This window comes from Neolamprologus multifasciatus, chromosome 19, assembly GCF_963576455.1.
Source record: "Neolamprologus multifasciatus chromosome 19, fNeoMul1.2, whole genome shotgun sequence".
Lineage (NCBI taxonomy): Eukaryota > Metazoa > Chordata > Actinopteri > Cichliformes > Cichlidae > Neolamprologus > Neolamprologus multifasciatus.
Genome location: NC_140457.1, coordinates 4,432,281 through 4,448,897, shown reverse-complemented (window position 1 = coordinate 4,448,897; position 16,617 = coordinate 4,432,281). Strand labels below are relative to the sequence as shown.

Here is a 16,617-nt window from a genome sequence, read left to right as displayed (position 1 = left end):
TCAAAACCTTTTAGAGGCATGTATTACAATTTAATAAAAAAATAATGTGTGTTTGCTGTGTTGTAGGGCCGCTTAGCATTTGGGAACCACTACCTTCCACAGACTCTGTGCATGAACTTTGAGGATGCCTGCCTGACGTATGCCACCAAACCTCCCTCCAGCCACTTGGACCAGTACATGCACATTGTCAAAGGCTCACTGGAGAATGTGCGGGTCATGCTGGTTCCCAGTCCTCGCTACCTGGGCATGCAGAATGACGAGTGAGTTCAAGTCATCTAACAAAGATAAGCACATAAACAGTATTTCTCTGTTTACAGTGTTGTTGATAATAAAACTTTTTACCTCAAAGCATTTTTAGAGGAGTTGTAGCCCAAAAAATAACTCGGCTTGAAGAATATCCTAGTTCTTTATTTCCACGTATTTCTTTAAGCATGTTATAATGACTAGTGCTAGCTCTCCGTAGTGCTTCTCATCTATCCTGCAGCATATATATGGTGTGAATCTTAAGAACAGACAGGATGAGACAGGGTTTGTATTTTTCTGCTGGTTTGTACAAAACACAAGTAGAAGATTTTTGTTACCTTAGAATAATTTTATTTTAATGACTGTTGTTTTTTACTCAATTACGCTGCCAAGTGAATGTCGCCCTTTCAAGTACACTGAGACTGAATTGCATTGCATTAAAGATCATGGGTTTACAGTATAGAAGAATAGGCCACAGAGTTCCAAGTCTCTGTTTAACATATTAGCCCCTGAATTGTCATTTTGTGAATTTCTCATCTAGACCCCCCAGACTGATGGGAGAGGGCTTTGTTGTGATGCAGTCCAATGATGTTGACATCTACTATTACCAAGATGAACCAGGTAAGCTCATGCATGCACACATCCACTGAGATTTCTGTGCTAAGACATTAACATGAATAACTGATAGCTGCTGACACTAAATGTAAAATTTGCCAGCCAGTATGCTGTCTCTATGAAAGCATATTCTTGATTGTTTTTAGTGCAGTTGTGTATTTTTGTTCAGCCTTCTGCTGATACCCAGGTTTTGACATTTTCACTGTGTATGTGTCCAGGTCTGGTTCCTGTGGAGCAGGAGAGCGGCGAGGAAGCAGAGACGAGCAGTGAGGATGATAAGCTGCAGGACCTGCCTCCTTGCTGGGGTCTGGACATCGTTTGTGGGAAAGGAACTGACTTCAACTATGGGCCCTGGGCAGACCGCCAGAGGTGAGTACAGATGGACAAAACAAAATCAGCAATATGAAACCTGAACTAATAGGTTTTTAGAGTACAAGCTGACAGTTGGAGGTATTAGTTTTAAAGACATTGTAGTTCATACAGGTCCTCTTCAGGATTTTGTCACTGTAATACCACAAACTTATTATTGCACACACAGAATTTCCTTGGGTGAGCTGCCCAGACATATTAACCCTGGCTCAGTTAGACATTCAAGCATATTTACAGTGATGTGGTATGAACTGGAGAACTGGAGCATAACTCCTTTTCATGTGTTGTTGAGCTCACCAAGGCTACCGAGTAAAAGCGTCATCAGCTGCACACCAAGAAGTTGGAGATTGTCTGTGGAGGCCATCGCAAAGTACTAGGCATTAAAAACGTCTGCAAGCAGTAGGCTGCGCACTGATGCTGTGTCCATCTCTTTATTGCCTTAAATCTCTGAACATTATGTGAAATCCTTACTCACTGAATAGACTGTTCCTGTGTACACATAAAAAGCTTTTTGTCGCCTGGTTGCTGAAGTTGTTTTCAGGGTCGTTATGCATATTTTAGATTTCATTCCAACTAAAACATGAATGAATGTGTTTGAGATGATGACCTATTGCTCATGAACCAGGAAAGAAATTAAATCCAGCTTCAGTATTTGCTGAGGGCTGGCTTCTGGAAGGCAGCCAATCAAAACTGATTGGGTTTTGTTTTGATTGATGACAGAAAGAAAACTCCTGATTTACTGGACAGTTTAGTTTAGAGATGTGCCCGTAGAAACTGACTGAAGGGGGGGTGTCATCAAATCTTTAATTCTAACACCCTGATGGTATGATTAGTTCACACTTGTAAGTATTTAGACTTGGCTCTATAATAGGGCTGCACGATTTTTGCATAAAATGAGAATCATGATTTTTTGGCTTAGAATTGAGATCACGATTCTCTCACGATTTTCTTTTCCAATATAAATATTTACTGCACTTATTAACTGCACATCAACTTCGTAACAGTTGAGACTGAACATAAAAACAATAAATAAACATAAAAACAACAAATGTCTCACGTTTTGTCGTTGCCGCAAAATGTTGTACTGCTTGAAATTCCGTCTCCACCGTTGCTCGACACTGCGTCTATAGAGCAGGTAGTGCAACAATAGAAAAATAGTTGTGGGACGGCACTGTGTAGCGTTTGTCTAGTGTGTTGATCATTTTCCTAAATCCCTCGTTTTGCACAGTGTTGATGGAGCCATATCTTTGGTCAGGTGATAATCAATAGCCTCTGTAATTTCTTTGTGCCTGCGGGAGTTTGACGGGTATAGGGAAGCGCTGTATAAGGTTCCCGTTATTAATGTTTGGGTGGTTGACCGGGACGGATTTCTCCTGTCACTTTCTCGTCATCCCTGACGTGCTCTCCGTTGTTTTTTCCCTGCCAATTTTAGCAGCCAGCTTCTGTATCACGTGGTATAAGGCTCCGCCCTTGTCATTTGTTGAGCAGGAAGAGTGAGCGCTTGTTTTCATGCAGATTACGTCCCGGATCAAAATGTGGTACAATCGTCGTCTTTTTTTATTTTTATTTTTTATTGTTGTCATTTGGAAATGAGATCGCACATAAGTATGAATCGAGATCGCGATTTTCTAACGATTAATCGTGCAGCCCTACTCTATAATATGATTTTACCTTTTTCAGGGACTGTCTGTGGAAGTTCTTCCTGCCTGCAGACTACCAGGCCATGAAGGCAACTGAGGTGGCACAGCCGGGAAAACCCAGGCAGATCCAGGCCTTCGAGCTTCGCATGAACATCATTGCTGACGCCACCATCGATCTGCTTTTCACCAAAAACAGGGTGACTCTTGCTCTCTCTCCTGTCTGCTTTTTTTCCCCCTGCCAAACTCTTTGATCTGTTTTCATCTCCCTGCTGTTCTCCTCGTCTTTGTCTTTATATCTCACCATGTTTGAGCTATTGATATTGGTTCATGTTTTATGCTTTTTCATATTTTCTTCCTGGAGCAGTGCAGAGATCTTCACAAAGCACGTGAAGTGCATACTAAATAACACCATTAATACACGTTGAATAAAAACCTAAAATTGCTCGAGTCAGGAAAGATTGTCATTTTATTACATCTTTTGAACACATTTCTCTTCAGATTAGGTGGTTTTTTTTTTCTTTCTTGTATTTTTATTCTCTGAAGCGCCCACTCATAATTTGACAGCATGTATGATATCGCTGCTTGCTTTCTCTCTCTTCTGATACGTCTTCATCCCTGTTACTAGGAAACCAATGCCATTCATGTGAATGTAGGTGCAGGCTCTTACCTGGAAGTCAACATCCCCATGACTGTGGGAGAGAATGGTAAGTGTGTGTTTCACTGAAATAACAGCAGTAGACCAAAATATGAGTGTTCACATCAGCAAATATCCCCCTGGCTCAAGGTCAGCTCTGGTTAATGTAGGCGCACGCTGCAGTTTTCTCATCAAGTAGTAATCATCTTTTACACTTAATAATGGGTGAACTGCTACTGTGATAAGCAGCTTTATCAGATCTCACTAGAAGTTCATTTAAGTGTGCAGCGATGGATTCTTCAAGCTGCTTATAGTATGGCTAATGATGAAGATGAGGGTATCTCTGTTTTTATTATTATTTCAGATATTTATTACCATTGATATTCATCAAAGTGTGCTAAATTTAATTTTGCAGTTTCTGCTGGCAGTTATTTAATAAATCATAATTTACTTTTTTCCTAAACATGATTTTTTTTTATTATGGGGAACCAATGTAAATTGTGCAACATCCTCCATATAATTTAAATTCAATTTAGGGCCTGTAATGAATTTAAACTATTAAAATCTTTGGTACGTTAGTGTGTAGAGTGTAGGTTTACTATTATGGAAATCATTCTTATATATTGCACTGTAAAAATTCTAAAATTACATTACATGCATTTTTGTTTTGTGATAAACTAAACTTTTAAATACAAAGTTTAGTTACATAATGCATCTTATTACAACACCGATCTTGCAAATATAAAAATAGTTTGAAAAATAAAATGAAGACATTTAAACGAGAGTAAATAACAGTTGTTTTAACTTAACTCCTGCTCCCTTATTTAGTAAATGACTAATCTCTTATTAAAGATTGCTGAACGATTGCCTAAAGTAATCACTCATTGGTGTATGTGAGGTTAACCATGCAATGCTAAGCTGCAACTACTCAGCTCCTCTCTTCTGTGCGTTGCACACAGACTGAGGTTTGCCAACATTTGTTAAGTCTTGGCCTGTAAGGAACATTGTTAACAACTATTTGCTTTAGGACTTGTGTAACTGTAAAGTGAAGGTTTTATCATTCAGAATCATTGTTTTGTCCTGAGTAAAAAGGACGATCAGACCACGTTGAAATCATAGAGTTGACCATGAACTCCTCTGTATACCGAAGTATTCTAGAGTCAAATGTGAGGCCATGAAACAGCTGGGTCATGCAACAGGACAGTCATTGCCACCACAGTTGTAAAACTGCAGGTTAAAAAAAGAAAAGAATCAAGGTTGCAACGGCCCAGTCAAAGTTCAGACCTCAGCACGACTGAAAAACTGCATAAACGAATGACGATGAACTAAAGCAACATTATAAAACTCCCCCACAACCAAACGTTTGTCTCACCTTGAAAGCACCCATAGTTTTTGAGATGTAACGATTTGTCACACAGAGCAGATGAAATTATGTCAGCGTCACCTCTGTTCCCGGAAGTTAACATAAGCAGCTTTGGTAAATGACAGTGTTTCCAAGAACTTGACCGTAGCTCTAGCTTTTGAAAGATGATTGCTTTTCTGCTTGTGCCCTCAGGATACTCTCCCACCATCAAAGGTCAGCTGCTTCATGTGGACACCACCAGCAGCATGCAGTACAGGACCCTTCTGGAGGCTGAGATGTTGGCTGTAAGTAGCAGGCAATCAGCAACGAAGCTTTTCATCAAGGAGAGCGGAGCCAAAGCAGACACTAATGTTGCATACACACAAGGCGCCTCAAAGGTTAAAATTTGTTTTGTCTTTCCCATTTTTTTTAGTTCCACGTGATAGCCAGCTACCCCCGGGTATGGAACATGCCCCAGTCGTGGCAGTGTGAGATTGAGGTGTACAAGGCCACGTACCATTTCATCTACGCCCAGAAAAGCTTCTTCACTGGTGAGCAAGATTTCAGATTCTTTTATTTGGCCATGTGTGTAGTGACGCATCAGGAAATCCCAAACAATCTTGAAAGAAATGTATCTACGAGAATCACTTTTTCTTTTCCCTTTCTTTTTTAGATTTGATCCAGGATTGGGCGAGTGACAGCGCCCCCGATATCTACTCTTTTGTTCCGTATTCCTGGAAGTTCAAGATCCTTTTCCACCAGTTTGAGATGATCTGGGCAGCAAACCAACACAACTGGATTGACTGTTCCACCAAACAACAGGAGAATGGTAAGAAAGATCTACCGAACAGCTGATGTTCATTTTAAATGAAATGTTTCCATGAAATCACTTTAATTTGTTTAAAAAACATCTTGAGCAGTTGTGCTTTCTGGAGGTGCTGCAGCCATTGAGTAACTGTCACTTTACGGGTCGAGCAGTCATTCTCGGCAAGTCAAAGTAGTAGATGAAATGAAGGGTACTGTAAGGTTATAAAAAGATGAGATTGATAGGGCGTTTAAGATGCTTAATTAGATAAACCTAGAAGTAGGGATGCAACGATACCAATTTTTTCAAACCGATACGATACCGATACTTGGATCTGAGACTTGCCGATACAGAGTACAAAAACCGATACTTCTACCCCACACACAAATACAATTAATTGGAAGACAGGTTTTATTATATTCCCTGCCGATAAAAAATAAAATCTTAATAAAAATGACCTCAAAAATTTCAAGTGAAAAATAAACACTTCTGTTAAATCATTGCAGTCTCCACATTGTAATTTTACAAAATATCACTGAACTATTGGCACTGTCTGGGCGGTTGGGAATTTCATATCGCAGCTCGAGTATGCTGAGAAGACGATGCAATCCTATGCTTTCCACGACTGGCATTGGCTGGTCATCCAGAGCGATAAAATGAGTCAGAGCCTCTGTTATTTAAACTGCCTGTGGATTTTCTCTTGACATTTTTCATCGCTTTTCCAAAACCTGAGTTAAAGTTGGCTGTTCCGGTCCACACTGCTGACATTTTGTTTAGCCTAGCTACAGCAGCCTCCAGTTTCTCTTTTTTATCTGGAGTCGCCAGTCTCACTCGTCTAACCCTGTGCCTGTTTAGCACGGGATGTCCCCCTAGTGGCCAATCTAAAAAACTACAACAGAAATGACAAGCCACCCTCTGATTAATGAAATAAGTTGGTATCGGTTCATGGTATCGGTTAACTTTTACGAGTATGAGTACACACACATTTTACAGTATCGGACCGATACCCGATACCAGTATCGGTATCGGTGCATCCCTACCTAGAAGTTTAAAACCTAATACTGAATATTTACTGCAAATGTGTTTAACGATGTCCTGATTTGTTAGGACGTACCTTGCTGCATGTGTCATTTTAAAGGAAGTTATGTGTATGTGAAATAACACAGAGCCTTTGTAATAACAGTGATACAGTTCTACAGTGTGTCAAATAAACCTGCTGTTTATGCTTGTTGTGTCTACGCTGTGAGATAAGTATAAGAAAAACCTCCAGGTAGAGCACGAAGGCAGTCGACGCTTTAGTACCTCTTTAACGTTGGCAGCTAATGTCCAAGGCATTTTAACTCTATTAAGTCATGATACATCTTACAGTATATGTATACTCTACTTAATCCTAGGAGGGCAGCAAACTAATCAATTGCATTATTGATCTTCTATAGTGTACCTAGCAGCCTGCGGCGAGACGCTCAATATAGACTTCACTTTGCCTTTCAATGAGTTTGTTCCAACCACCTGCCATACCCGCTTCAGCTTAAAGGTGAGTGGATCGGTTTATAGTTTATTCCAAAAATAAATATCCAATAGAGAACTATTATTTTTTTTATGTAGTTGTAAAGGATTTTCTTGTTTAAAAAACATTTCAAAGCAGTATTTTATAGATACAGATTTATTTGCTATTTACTCACAAATGTGACTCCAGAACATTAATGTTCGCGTACTTTGTCCTCCTCAGGCGGAAGATACAGACATGCGGCTTTCCCTGCCAGAGTGCCATCCGAGCCGCTGCCCCCTGCTCACCCTGGCCAAAGACTACCAGAACATGAAGCTGCCCCCAGACATGTTCATGCCGGGGGAGAATCAAGGAGCTCCTCCTCCGAAACCCGCCAAGTCGAGGTGGAGGAACATCACCCGCGCAGAGTGAGTTAAGGCCAGGATTCATTTCTCTCCAGTTGTGGGGGAACAAAGTGAGTGCGTTAGCAAAGAGCACGATGACTCACCACCGTAACACTGACTCGCATCTCTTACTTCTGAGGTAAAAAGATAGTAGGTGGTAATTTCAAGTAAGAGTAGCACTAACCTGCACTTTTCATGCTGTGGTCTGATCAGTTGTTGCTGCCATGTTGGTTTGAAGTGACATGAAGTAGACTTTGTTTTAATGGGGCTCGTTTCTGCTCAGAAAAAGGACCTTTTGAATTGCATGAATACATCTTATGCAAGATGAAGCTGCAGTTGTGTGCCATTTAAGTCAAAAGTAGTAAATACAGACATTAAAAATTTAAAATAAGCCTTGCACTGTTGCAGTCATATCTTGTTATTTCATGAACAGTAATTGTAAAAGCGTGGATAGCTTACAGATATCACATCTCGCAAACCCTCCGTTTTTTGTTTTTTATTTATTTAGTTTTGTTTTAACCCCCGAGGGTGTTTCTATTCTCGATTTAGAAAATGTCAGCCACTCTTACTTGCATATCTCGTGTTCTGAGATATTTTAGGGTGTCTTGCATGCACATGTTTAAGGGCTGCACATCAAATTTTTAGTGATGTTCAAAGCAGAGTAATGCGCGGGCTGTTCCAAAAGCTTCAGTTTGTATTTCTTGAAGTAGGTGATGGGGGATTCTGAGGTCTCCTTTTTTTCTTTACACCATTTCTTTTTATTTTTTTTTTAGTTTATTCACTGCATGAATTAAGATTTGAATCCAGAATGGCGTGATAGATGCTTTCCTTTTTGTTTAGTTTGCTGTGGAACAACCTCAAACATTTTATACACACATTTTTAAAAAGGCAGCAAACTGTTCTTGTCAGCAACTGTTATCCTTTTCTCTCCCCACGGAGCTTTGTTTTAAACATTACCTGCATCTGGTCACAGCACTTGTTTCCAGAATGATTCTACCTTCTGTGCAGATGTTTTTTTCTTCTGGTGACATAAAGAAGTGTTGTGCTGCTGCTGTACTAAATGTTCTTATATGTGTAAGCCTTACCCAAGCATTGTACTGGTCTGAGGTGGAGAGGAGAGAGCGGAGCAGGACAAGAGAAGCTGTGATTAATGGTCAATCTATTGTTCCGTGTACGGCCACAAGCTGTGGGTAGTGACCAAAAGAAAGAAATTGCTGAAATGAGCTTTCACCAAAGGGTATCTGTGGCTCTCGGTTAGCAGTAGGGTGAAGAACTCGGTCATTCGAGAGCTCAGAGTAGAGCAGCTGCTCCTCTACATCAAAAGGAGGCAGCTGAGGTGCTTCAGGAGTACTATGCCGCCCAGATGAGGTATTTCAGTCATGGCAAACCTGCCCAGGATACACTGGAGATATTGTCTCTTGGCTGTCATGGGAAAGTCTCCGTGTCCAATCAGAGGGGTTGGTGCAGGTGACTGAAGAGAAGAAGGTCTGGTTAGACTCCTAGCCCCACAAAGATGTATGGATGGATGTGTAGCAAGGTTTAAAAGCTAACTTACTAATTTATCAAGCTCCAAATTTATCTTGTATTGTGATATTTCTTACAGTAAATGCTTTACTTGTCAAAACTCAGCAGGTTATGTGTTTTGCTCACATTAGAGCTGTGTGAGATTAGTGTTGACAAACTAGGAATTGAACCGAGGCTTGTTATGCAAATGTGTAAACCACTCGGTCAGTGGGAGTTTAAAGAGATTGTAAAGATCTTTTGCTATTTAGGGAGCACATGCACACGCCTTGTGCACTGGGTACATGATAACCAACATCCAGATCATTTATTATACATGACCCACAGGCGCAGCACTGTCAGACACCCACTAACCCCCTGGGAGGTTACGATCGAATACTTTCTGGGCCGACACGCTGTGTGCTGCCGAGAAATCAGGCGTGACCTATTTGCTGCGTCGGCTGTGTCCTCGGATGAACGGGTCATGAAGCAAACGATAAAGTGTAAAATCCATCTGAAATGGTGATAAAGCGTTATGACTGTGCTCTGAGTGTCCGTGTTTCTCGTCCTTACATCAGATCTGGTTGGGTAGACTGCTGGAGTGTGCCCAACTTTTTGCTTATCATTGACTACACCTGGCACCCCATTTATCCCCAGAAGGCTGATGAGCAACTCAAACAGTCATGTAAGCTAACTGCTCAGTATGAGTTCTTTAAAATCTGTCATCATTGTTTACATTCATGTGTAGATACTGTTGTTTTACCTCGCTCTGATTATTTTCCCAGTTTCTGAGATGGAGGAATCCATGCTATCGGCCTTGCGGCCCCCAGAACACACCTCAGTGGCTCACACATCTGCTTCAGCGCCCCACAGTCGGGCAACCACTGACCCCTCAGAGCTGCCCCCTGACAGACTTCATGTGGAAATGGAAATGTCACCAGATTCTCAAATAATTCTCTATGGGCCTTTGCTCCGAGCTCTGATTTCCATCAAGGTACTGAAATTCTTACTATGACTTACTATGTAGTCGCTGAAGCAATTTATTAATAGACACTTCATAACATAAGCACCAAGTAAGCATAAGAGGAATGAAATCATGAAAAAGTTGCCCTTTTTTAAAGAATTTTCTAATCCCCCTCATATTTTGTTCTCACAGGAAAATTATTTTGGCGAGGATGACATGTACACAGACTTCGAGGAAGCCGTGTCGAGCCCTGTGTTGTCCACTTCGACTTCCTCGGGCCTTGGCTGGTCTCCACTGGGAATGGAAGACAGCGAACATAAAGAAACCTCAGACATCCATCCCCTTGACCTGCGGCCCTGGGACATCACCGTGCTCATTAACCTCTACAAAGTTCACGGCCGGCTGCCAGTGGTAAGACTGATGACACAAGTAGTTGAGAACGAGGTGTGGGGAGCAGAGTTAGTGCACAGAATATGGTTATGAAGCATTTGCTCACTGCGGTGGGAAACGGTCAAGTGTAAGACGAACAAAATAAGCCATTTTTAAAGTATAGTAATCAGTTACTAAATATTGTGTTTTAATTGGTAAAAGAATAATGAAAGAATGTAAATTAGCATCATGTAGACAGATTGTACACCTTCAATAATATACATTCATTATCTTTGATCAGTAGGTTTCCATCAGTGTGTGTCTGTGCTGATGACTCAGTATGTTTGCTTACTGTCTCTGGGCTCTACAGCACTGCAGCAGCGAGGGTCCCGAAGCTCCGTCCGGCTTCTTGGAGCGGCTGTGTTTTGAGATGAAAAAGGGCTACAAGGAGACAAAGCTTCAGCTGCTCCTGTCCCCTGTTCACATCTTTGTCAGTGACAACTACCAGGTATTAGACTCACCTAGCTGCTGACGCTGGGCTCCTGTGATTTATGGAATTTCCTAAATATATAAGTATTAGACTAGATCTGATTGTTTTTGTCTTAGACGCTTCTAGTCCCATCTTTGCGTGTTTCCAGCAAACAATTCTTCTATTTCACTCCCTCTACGCCTTTCAGTGACGCAAGGCACCTGCATCTTAGTGCTACACTATTTTTGGACTCCCAGACCACATTCCTATTTAGAGGGCTGTCCTGCAGGAGAGCACAGAGTTACGCTTTACCATGTTAATGCAGCTATAGTGAGTAAACATAAATGAATAACTTAAAACAGCATTAGACCACATCTGCTCAACTTCTCAGTATTTCAGCTGAACCTTCAGATTGTTTTTATACAAGCTAAGATTAAGTATCGTGACAGCAGGCTAATTCGATACATTAAGTAGATCTTAATCACTGGTTGGTGAATACTATGTAACTCATGTCTACCTTTGTGGTTTTTAAAATATATGCCAATAAAAAAACTGTTAGAAACACACACACAAAAAACCAACCAAACCTTAGGCCCAGCTTGAGTCCAGTTTAGGCTGTGTCCACTATGGCTGTTCGATATAACAATATATATTGGGTTCCTTCTGTTTTTCTTTTCCTTCCTCTTTCTTTCTCCCTTTCCTATCCCTCACTCATGTCTGTCCCGTCTGTAACAACTAAAAATAAAATAAAATAAATAATAAAAACAAAGGTCGATCAAATGGACCAATACGGCAATGCCATGATGATCCATTTGGCAAAATAAATCCATTGGGTATCCTTGTTGGTCTTCAGACAACAATTCTGACGGCTAAAGAACCAAATGGGACAGGCAAAAAAAACAAAACAAAACAAAAAAACCCCAATATATATTGGGTGACGATATAAAAACGTCTATCGTTTCATATTACGCTATTGTTTGTTTCGTAGTGTGGCAAAATATAATGTTTACAGCAATATTTTTTCATCGTTTTGATGGTCATTGTAGTGGTTATATTAATTTGTTAAAGTTCTCTCATATTTAATATGACCACACTACAGACGGACAAGCACCTGTTTTTATGCGTTGCCATTAGCAACCACGACGGTAAAACAATGGTGTGGCTCCGCCGTCCGCTTGTTTGTTTTGCATATTAACCTTTCACAATAAAGCTCAAGATCCTGTTGAGACTTTTCAAAATAAACTAAATCCCGTGAAAGAGTATGCAGTGTTTACGGATGAGAAGCAAAAAAGAGGCGTTAGGTGCCAAAAAATAAACATTAGACGCAAACGTTAGAACAGGCTTTTCCCCGCAGCACGCCGTGTAGTAAATGTTCACAAAGAAAACGGCGGCCGTTACAACTTATGTCTAAAAATGTATAGCTTCATGCATCGGCTAAAAGTCATAACTCTAGGTACACGACGCCCAGCTGAAAACACTTCATGCAAGTCGAGCTGCACGGAATTTACAGAAAATTTAACATTTTTGTGATTTATATCGTTATCGGGATGATAGATGTCTTATATCGGGATATGAGATTTTGGTCATATGTGGTTTTTTTTCTTCTTCTTCTTTTTTAAAAAAAAAAATATATATAGATATACTGCTTTAGTTTAAGAATCTCTGTCCCCATGAAAATCCAAACACCTATGTCAAGTTCTGTCAAGGAAGCAACAGGTGATGATATAACCCCTAAGAAATGTTGGCCTATTGGCAGCCTGATGGAGCAGTAACACATTGCACAGTCTGATGTCAGATAAGGAGAGGTGTAAGTCTTTGTTTGTCATGTCCACATGTAAATGCAGAAACTGAGTTTGTGAAAATCTCCACACTGGAAGGTGTTTTTCAAAAGCTGTTTACCCAAATGTGGACAGTAACCTTTAAACTGACAGCAGTTGTGTTTTGTAGGAGTATTTTCAGTGCAATTTTGCTATTAACTTGAATTTATTCGGATATTACTTGAAACCACTTAAGTCAAGCAACTATGTGGTTTGCATTTTAATTGAGTCAGCAATAAAAAAACAGACAATGACTTTTTTAAAACTTAGGCTGAAAGGGCAATTCAGTCCTTCAAAAACCATAAAAGCTGCTGTAGATGTTGCATAATGTGAATCGCGCTTAGCCACATATTTACATAAGCAGCTGCATATTGTGCAACCGCACAGAATTTGTAATCTTTAGCTGTGTTAGATCCTATTTGCTGCTGAGTTAATAACTTTCACTAATCCTCGACAGAGAATGTGTCTTCATCTCCCTCCCTTGGCTAGATAATATGCACTCCTTAAATCTGGAATATGGAAAATCTGAAAGCTTATTAAAGAACGTGGTCACAGGTTACACGTTAGGGGGGAAAAAAGCATCGTGTCATATCAATTTATGTTGGTTTTGTAAGTGCAAATCCTTTCTTTTGTGACAGCGTCCCACAGCTGATGGGGTGTTGAGAGACGGCCACCTGAGTCTGTCTGGCCTGCAGATGAGGGCCCACGCCATGTTCTCCGCTCAGGGCCTTCCTCTGGGCAGTGACACACTGGAGTATGCCTGGCTTATTGATATGCAGGCTGGGGGGCTCACCGGCAGGGTCACTGTTCCACAGGTGTGTGGGTCTGTTTTTATTAGCTGGAATTAAACACCAGTACAGTAGAAATTAGGGATGCACTGATACCGATACTGGTATCGGGTATCAGGGCCGATACTGTAAAATGTGTGTGTACTCATACTCGTAAAAGTTAACCGATACCAACTTATTTCATTAATCAGAGGGTGGCTTGTCATTTCTGTTGTAGTTTTTTAGATTGGCCACTAGGGGGCCAATTATTATTTTATTTATTATTTATTTTATATTTTTTTATATTTTATTATTTATATAATAATAATTATTTTGTTTGTTTACAATATGGACACTCTGCAATAATTTAAGTTTATTTTATTCTCAAACCTAATTTGTATTTATTTTATTCCAGACAGAAGTGTTTATTTATTATTCTGAAAGCTCAAGACAGTGCCAATAGTTCAGTGATATTTTGTAAAATTACAATGTGGAGAAGTTAACAGAAGTGTTTATTTTTCACTTGAAATTTTTTTGTGGTCATTTTTATTAAGATTTTATTTTTTATCGGCAGGGAATATAATAAAACCTGTCTTCAATTCATTGTATTTGTGTGTGTGTGTGTGTGTGTGTGTGGCAGAAGTATCGTTTTTTGTACTCTGTATCGGCAAGTACTCAGATCCAAGTATCGGTTTGAAAAAAATTGGTATCGTTGCATCCCTAGTAGAAATCAAACCCGCATTTGCAAATTTTAAAGAAATGTGCAAATTTTTACTTAAAAGCTTGTCAGAGTGTGCTGTGCTTTAATGTTTTTCATGCTTCAAACCCCCGTAATCACTGTATCTATTTTATTTTCTTGTTACTGTTTGTTGTGGTGGTTATTTAGGTGGCCAGCATGATTGAGTGGGCTAAGACTTTCCTTTTCCACGTGTTCTCCCGGGAGTTCCAGCTAGAACAACCCAAGCCTTCTGTCATCTGCCAGCACGGTGTTGATCGTCGCATCTGCGATGCCAAGGTGCAGCCAGACGGCATACAATGAAATACTGCGTGATATTTGAGACTCATTTCTAAAAACATTTTCACTTTCTCTGCTGTCAGGCTCCGGTTTGAACTAGTTAGCAGTCGTGTGTCTGAATCGTTTACTGGAAGCTGCTAAATTAGATCATTATGTCCGAGGGCTGTTTTTTGTGAGATTTGAATGCTGGTCCGAGCTGTCCTTTGTGAAATGAAATGTTCAAATGAGACCAGAAAATAAACGGAGACCACTTTGAGCCTTTCTTTAATGATGCATGACTCAGAAAGTGCACTTTTTCTCACAGGAAAAACAAAGTCTGAGAAAAAAGTCTAACCCGTATCTATTTATCTGCTTGGAACAGCTGTACATACACAGCACCATGATGTATAAAATGATGGAACAAGTCTCACAAAGTGTCTTGTCTGTATTCGAATACTAACAAGGATATTTTTGAAAATGCTGCCTAAAAACGCTCATTAGTGTCTAAACCACTGTGTCTACAGGCTGTGCAGCAGTATTTAAAGCGCAGTCTAACACTAAACAGGAGCTTGGCTTTTAGTAAAGGTTCAAAAGTTTCTGCTACTAAATGATGGTTGTCTTTCAGTTGAGCTGCCTCCCCGGTCACTGTCGCACATCCGAGGAGCTGAAGTACACCATGACCCGGCTGGCCATGGATGGAGTTGACCTCTTCATTGTCGAGCATGGCTGTGCTGCCAGTATAAAGGTAATGAGCGTAAAAAAACCAAAACTCTGAAGCTATAAATGTTTAACTTCAGAATGTTTCTTTTTCTATACTTTTTGAGGATCTTCTCTGTTTTCTTTCTTCTTCCCCTCCTCCAGACGGGCATTATTCGTGTAGCCAACTGTAACCTGCACAACCAGGCAGTGGGCGAGGGCATCAGCGCTGTGGTGCAGGATGTAAACATCCGGCAGTACATTGAACAACAACACGCTGAAGTGACCAGGCTGCAGCCGGCTGGACAGGGTCAAGGTCCGGGTCAGCCGCTGGGTCTCGGTCAGCCACCTTTGCTGCGACGTTCTGTCTGGCTGGAGGCGGGGGCAGTCAACCTGAACCTCATCACGGCAGATATTGCCCTGGCTGCTGACCACCCAGCCAAATGTGAAGTGCAGAGGCAATTTCTGGAACTGCACGATGCTCAGACCAAAAGGTAGAAAAAAAAAATCTAAGCATTTTGTTTTCCAAGCCACTATTTTAAAAAAGAAAAAGAAAAAAAGAAAAACATTTAATTTGTTTTTTTTATCTCGGCTTTCCAGCAGTGCGGTCACTAGCACCCATGAGATAAATGGGAGACCAGTAATAATTGCAGGTTTTGGAGAATGTAAAAGCTGACATTTCTTTCAGAGGGGGACTGACTCACACTTTGAATCACACTCCTCTAGAATGTGTCACTGAGACAGTTGTGAAGCTATTCAACTCATTTACATGTTGTTCATTGTATTTCGTCATTTAAAGTATCCTGACTCATTAAACATGATATCAGATTAGAGTTTTGGTCACTTGCTGTGATTCTGAATGGAATAATTAAGAATCTAGCTTTGTTTTCAGTCTTATATTCCAGCATGTGTATTATTACTGTAGGTAAATGTTACAGGTACATTTTGGCTACGTTCACACTGCAGGTCTTAATGCTCAATTTCGATTTTTTGATCAAATCCGATTTTTTTGTCTGCTCGTTCACACTACAAATAAAATACAACAGCAAACGCGCTCTAGTGTGAACGCTCAAAGCGGCCGCATGCACAAAAGAAGACGTCACACACAAGGCGCTCTGTTCAGACCCAGAGCAAACAGTATTGTTTGACTGATGGCCCTTAATATAAAGACTTCGGACTTTACGTTTCCCAAAGTTATTTTGTTATTTACATAATAATGTAAATAACCTAATAATGATCCTTATTGCTGTTTTAGAGGAGCGGTGCTTCAAAGGATAGTTGCAGATTTCTGTCAGAATCTGCAGATTATACAGTACAAATAAAATGTTCACGTTTCTCCAACATTGTCTTCCCAACAGTTTCACTGACATCTACACTGGATGGCCAGGAAGCGTTCGCAATGTCTTCTCCGGCGCTGATAAATTGGCGTCTGTCTTGTGTCAGTGACGTAAAAGACGGATTTAATGCGACTTCACCATTCAAACAGCAGTCGCTTTCTAAAAC

The 16,617-nt window shown here is 40.5% G+C and overlaps 1 protein-coding gene and 1 long non-coding RNA gene across 6 annotated transcripts in view; one reads left to right on the top strand and one right to left on the bottom strand.

The window, feature by feature from the left end:
- Positions 1–12,423, bottom strand: part of LOC146495755 (uncharacterized) — a 112,332-nt gene extending 99,909 nt beyond the window's left edge. The window contains exon 1 of the long non-coding RNA XR_014871235.1: positions 12,242–12,423. This is a non-coding gene — a long non-coding RNA (uncharacterized LOC146495755). The remainder of the gene's footprint in view (positions 1–12,241) is intronic.
- bltp1 (bridge-like lipid transfer protein family member 1) overlaps positions 1–16,617 on the top strand; it is an 81,088-nt gene that overhangs the window by 9,038 nt on the left and 55,433 nt on the right. For all 5 annotated transcript variants that reach the window (XM_085143769.1, XM_085143768.1, XM_085143767.1 and 2 more), the window contains exons 8-25: positions 67–260; positions 785–864; positions 1,077–1,227; positions 2,908–3,064; positions 3,493–3,571; positions 5,057–5,148; positions 5,277–5,394; positions 5,517–5,672; positions 7,085–7,182; positions 7,378–7,562; positions 9,617–9,723; positions 9,824–10,032; positions 10,195–10,413; positions 10,742–10,879; positions 13,296–13,472; positions 14,311–14,439; positions 15,044–15,163; positions 15,280–15,608. In XM_085143769.1, the coding sequence (XP_084999895.1) occupies positions 67–260; positions 785–864; positions 1,077–1,227; positions 2,908–3,064; positions 3,493–3,571; positions 5,057–5,148; positions 5,277–5,394; positions 5,517–5,672; positions 7,085–7,182; positions 7,378–7,562; positions 9,617–9,723; positions 9,824–10,032; positions 10,195–10,413; positions 10,742–10,879; positions 13,296–13,472; positions 14,311–14,439; positions 15,044–15,163; positions 15,280–15,608 (2,738 nt within the window). The remainder of the gene's footprint in view (positions 1–66; positions 261–784; positions 865–1,076; positions 1,228–2,907; positions 3,065–3,492; positions 3,572–5,056; positions 5,149–5,276; positions 5,395–5,516; positions 5,673–7,084; positions 7,183–7,377; positions 7,563–9,616; positions 9,724–9,823; positions 10,033–10,194; positions 10,414–10,741; positions 10,880–13,295; positions 13,473–14,310; positions 14,440–15,043; positions 15,164–15,279; positions 15,609–16,617) is intronic.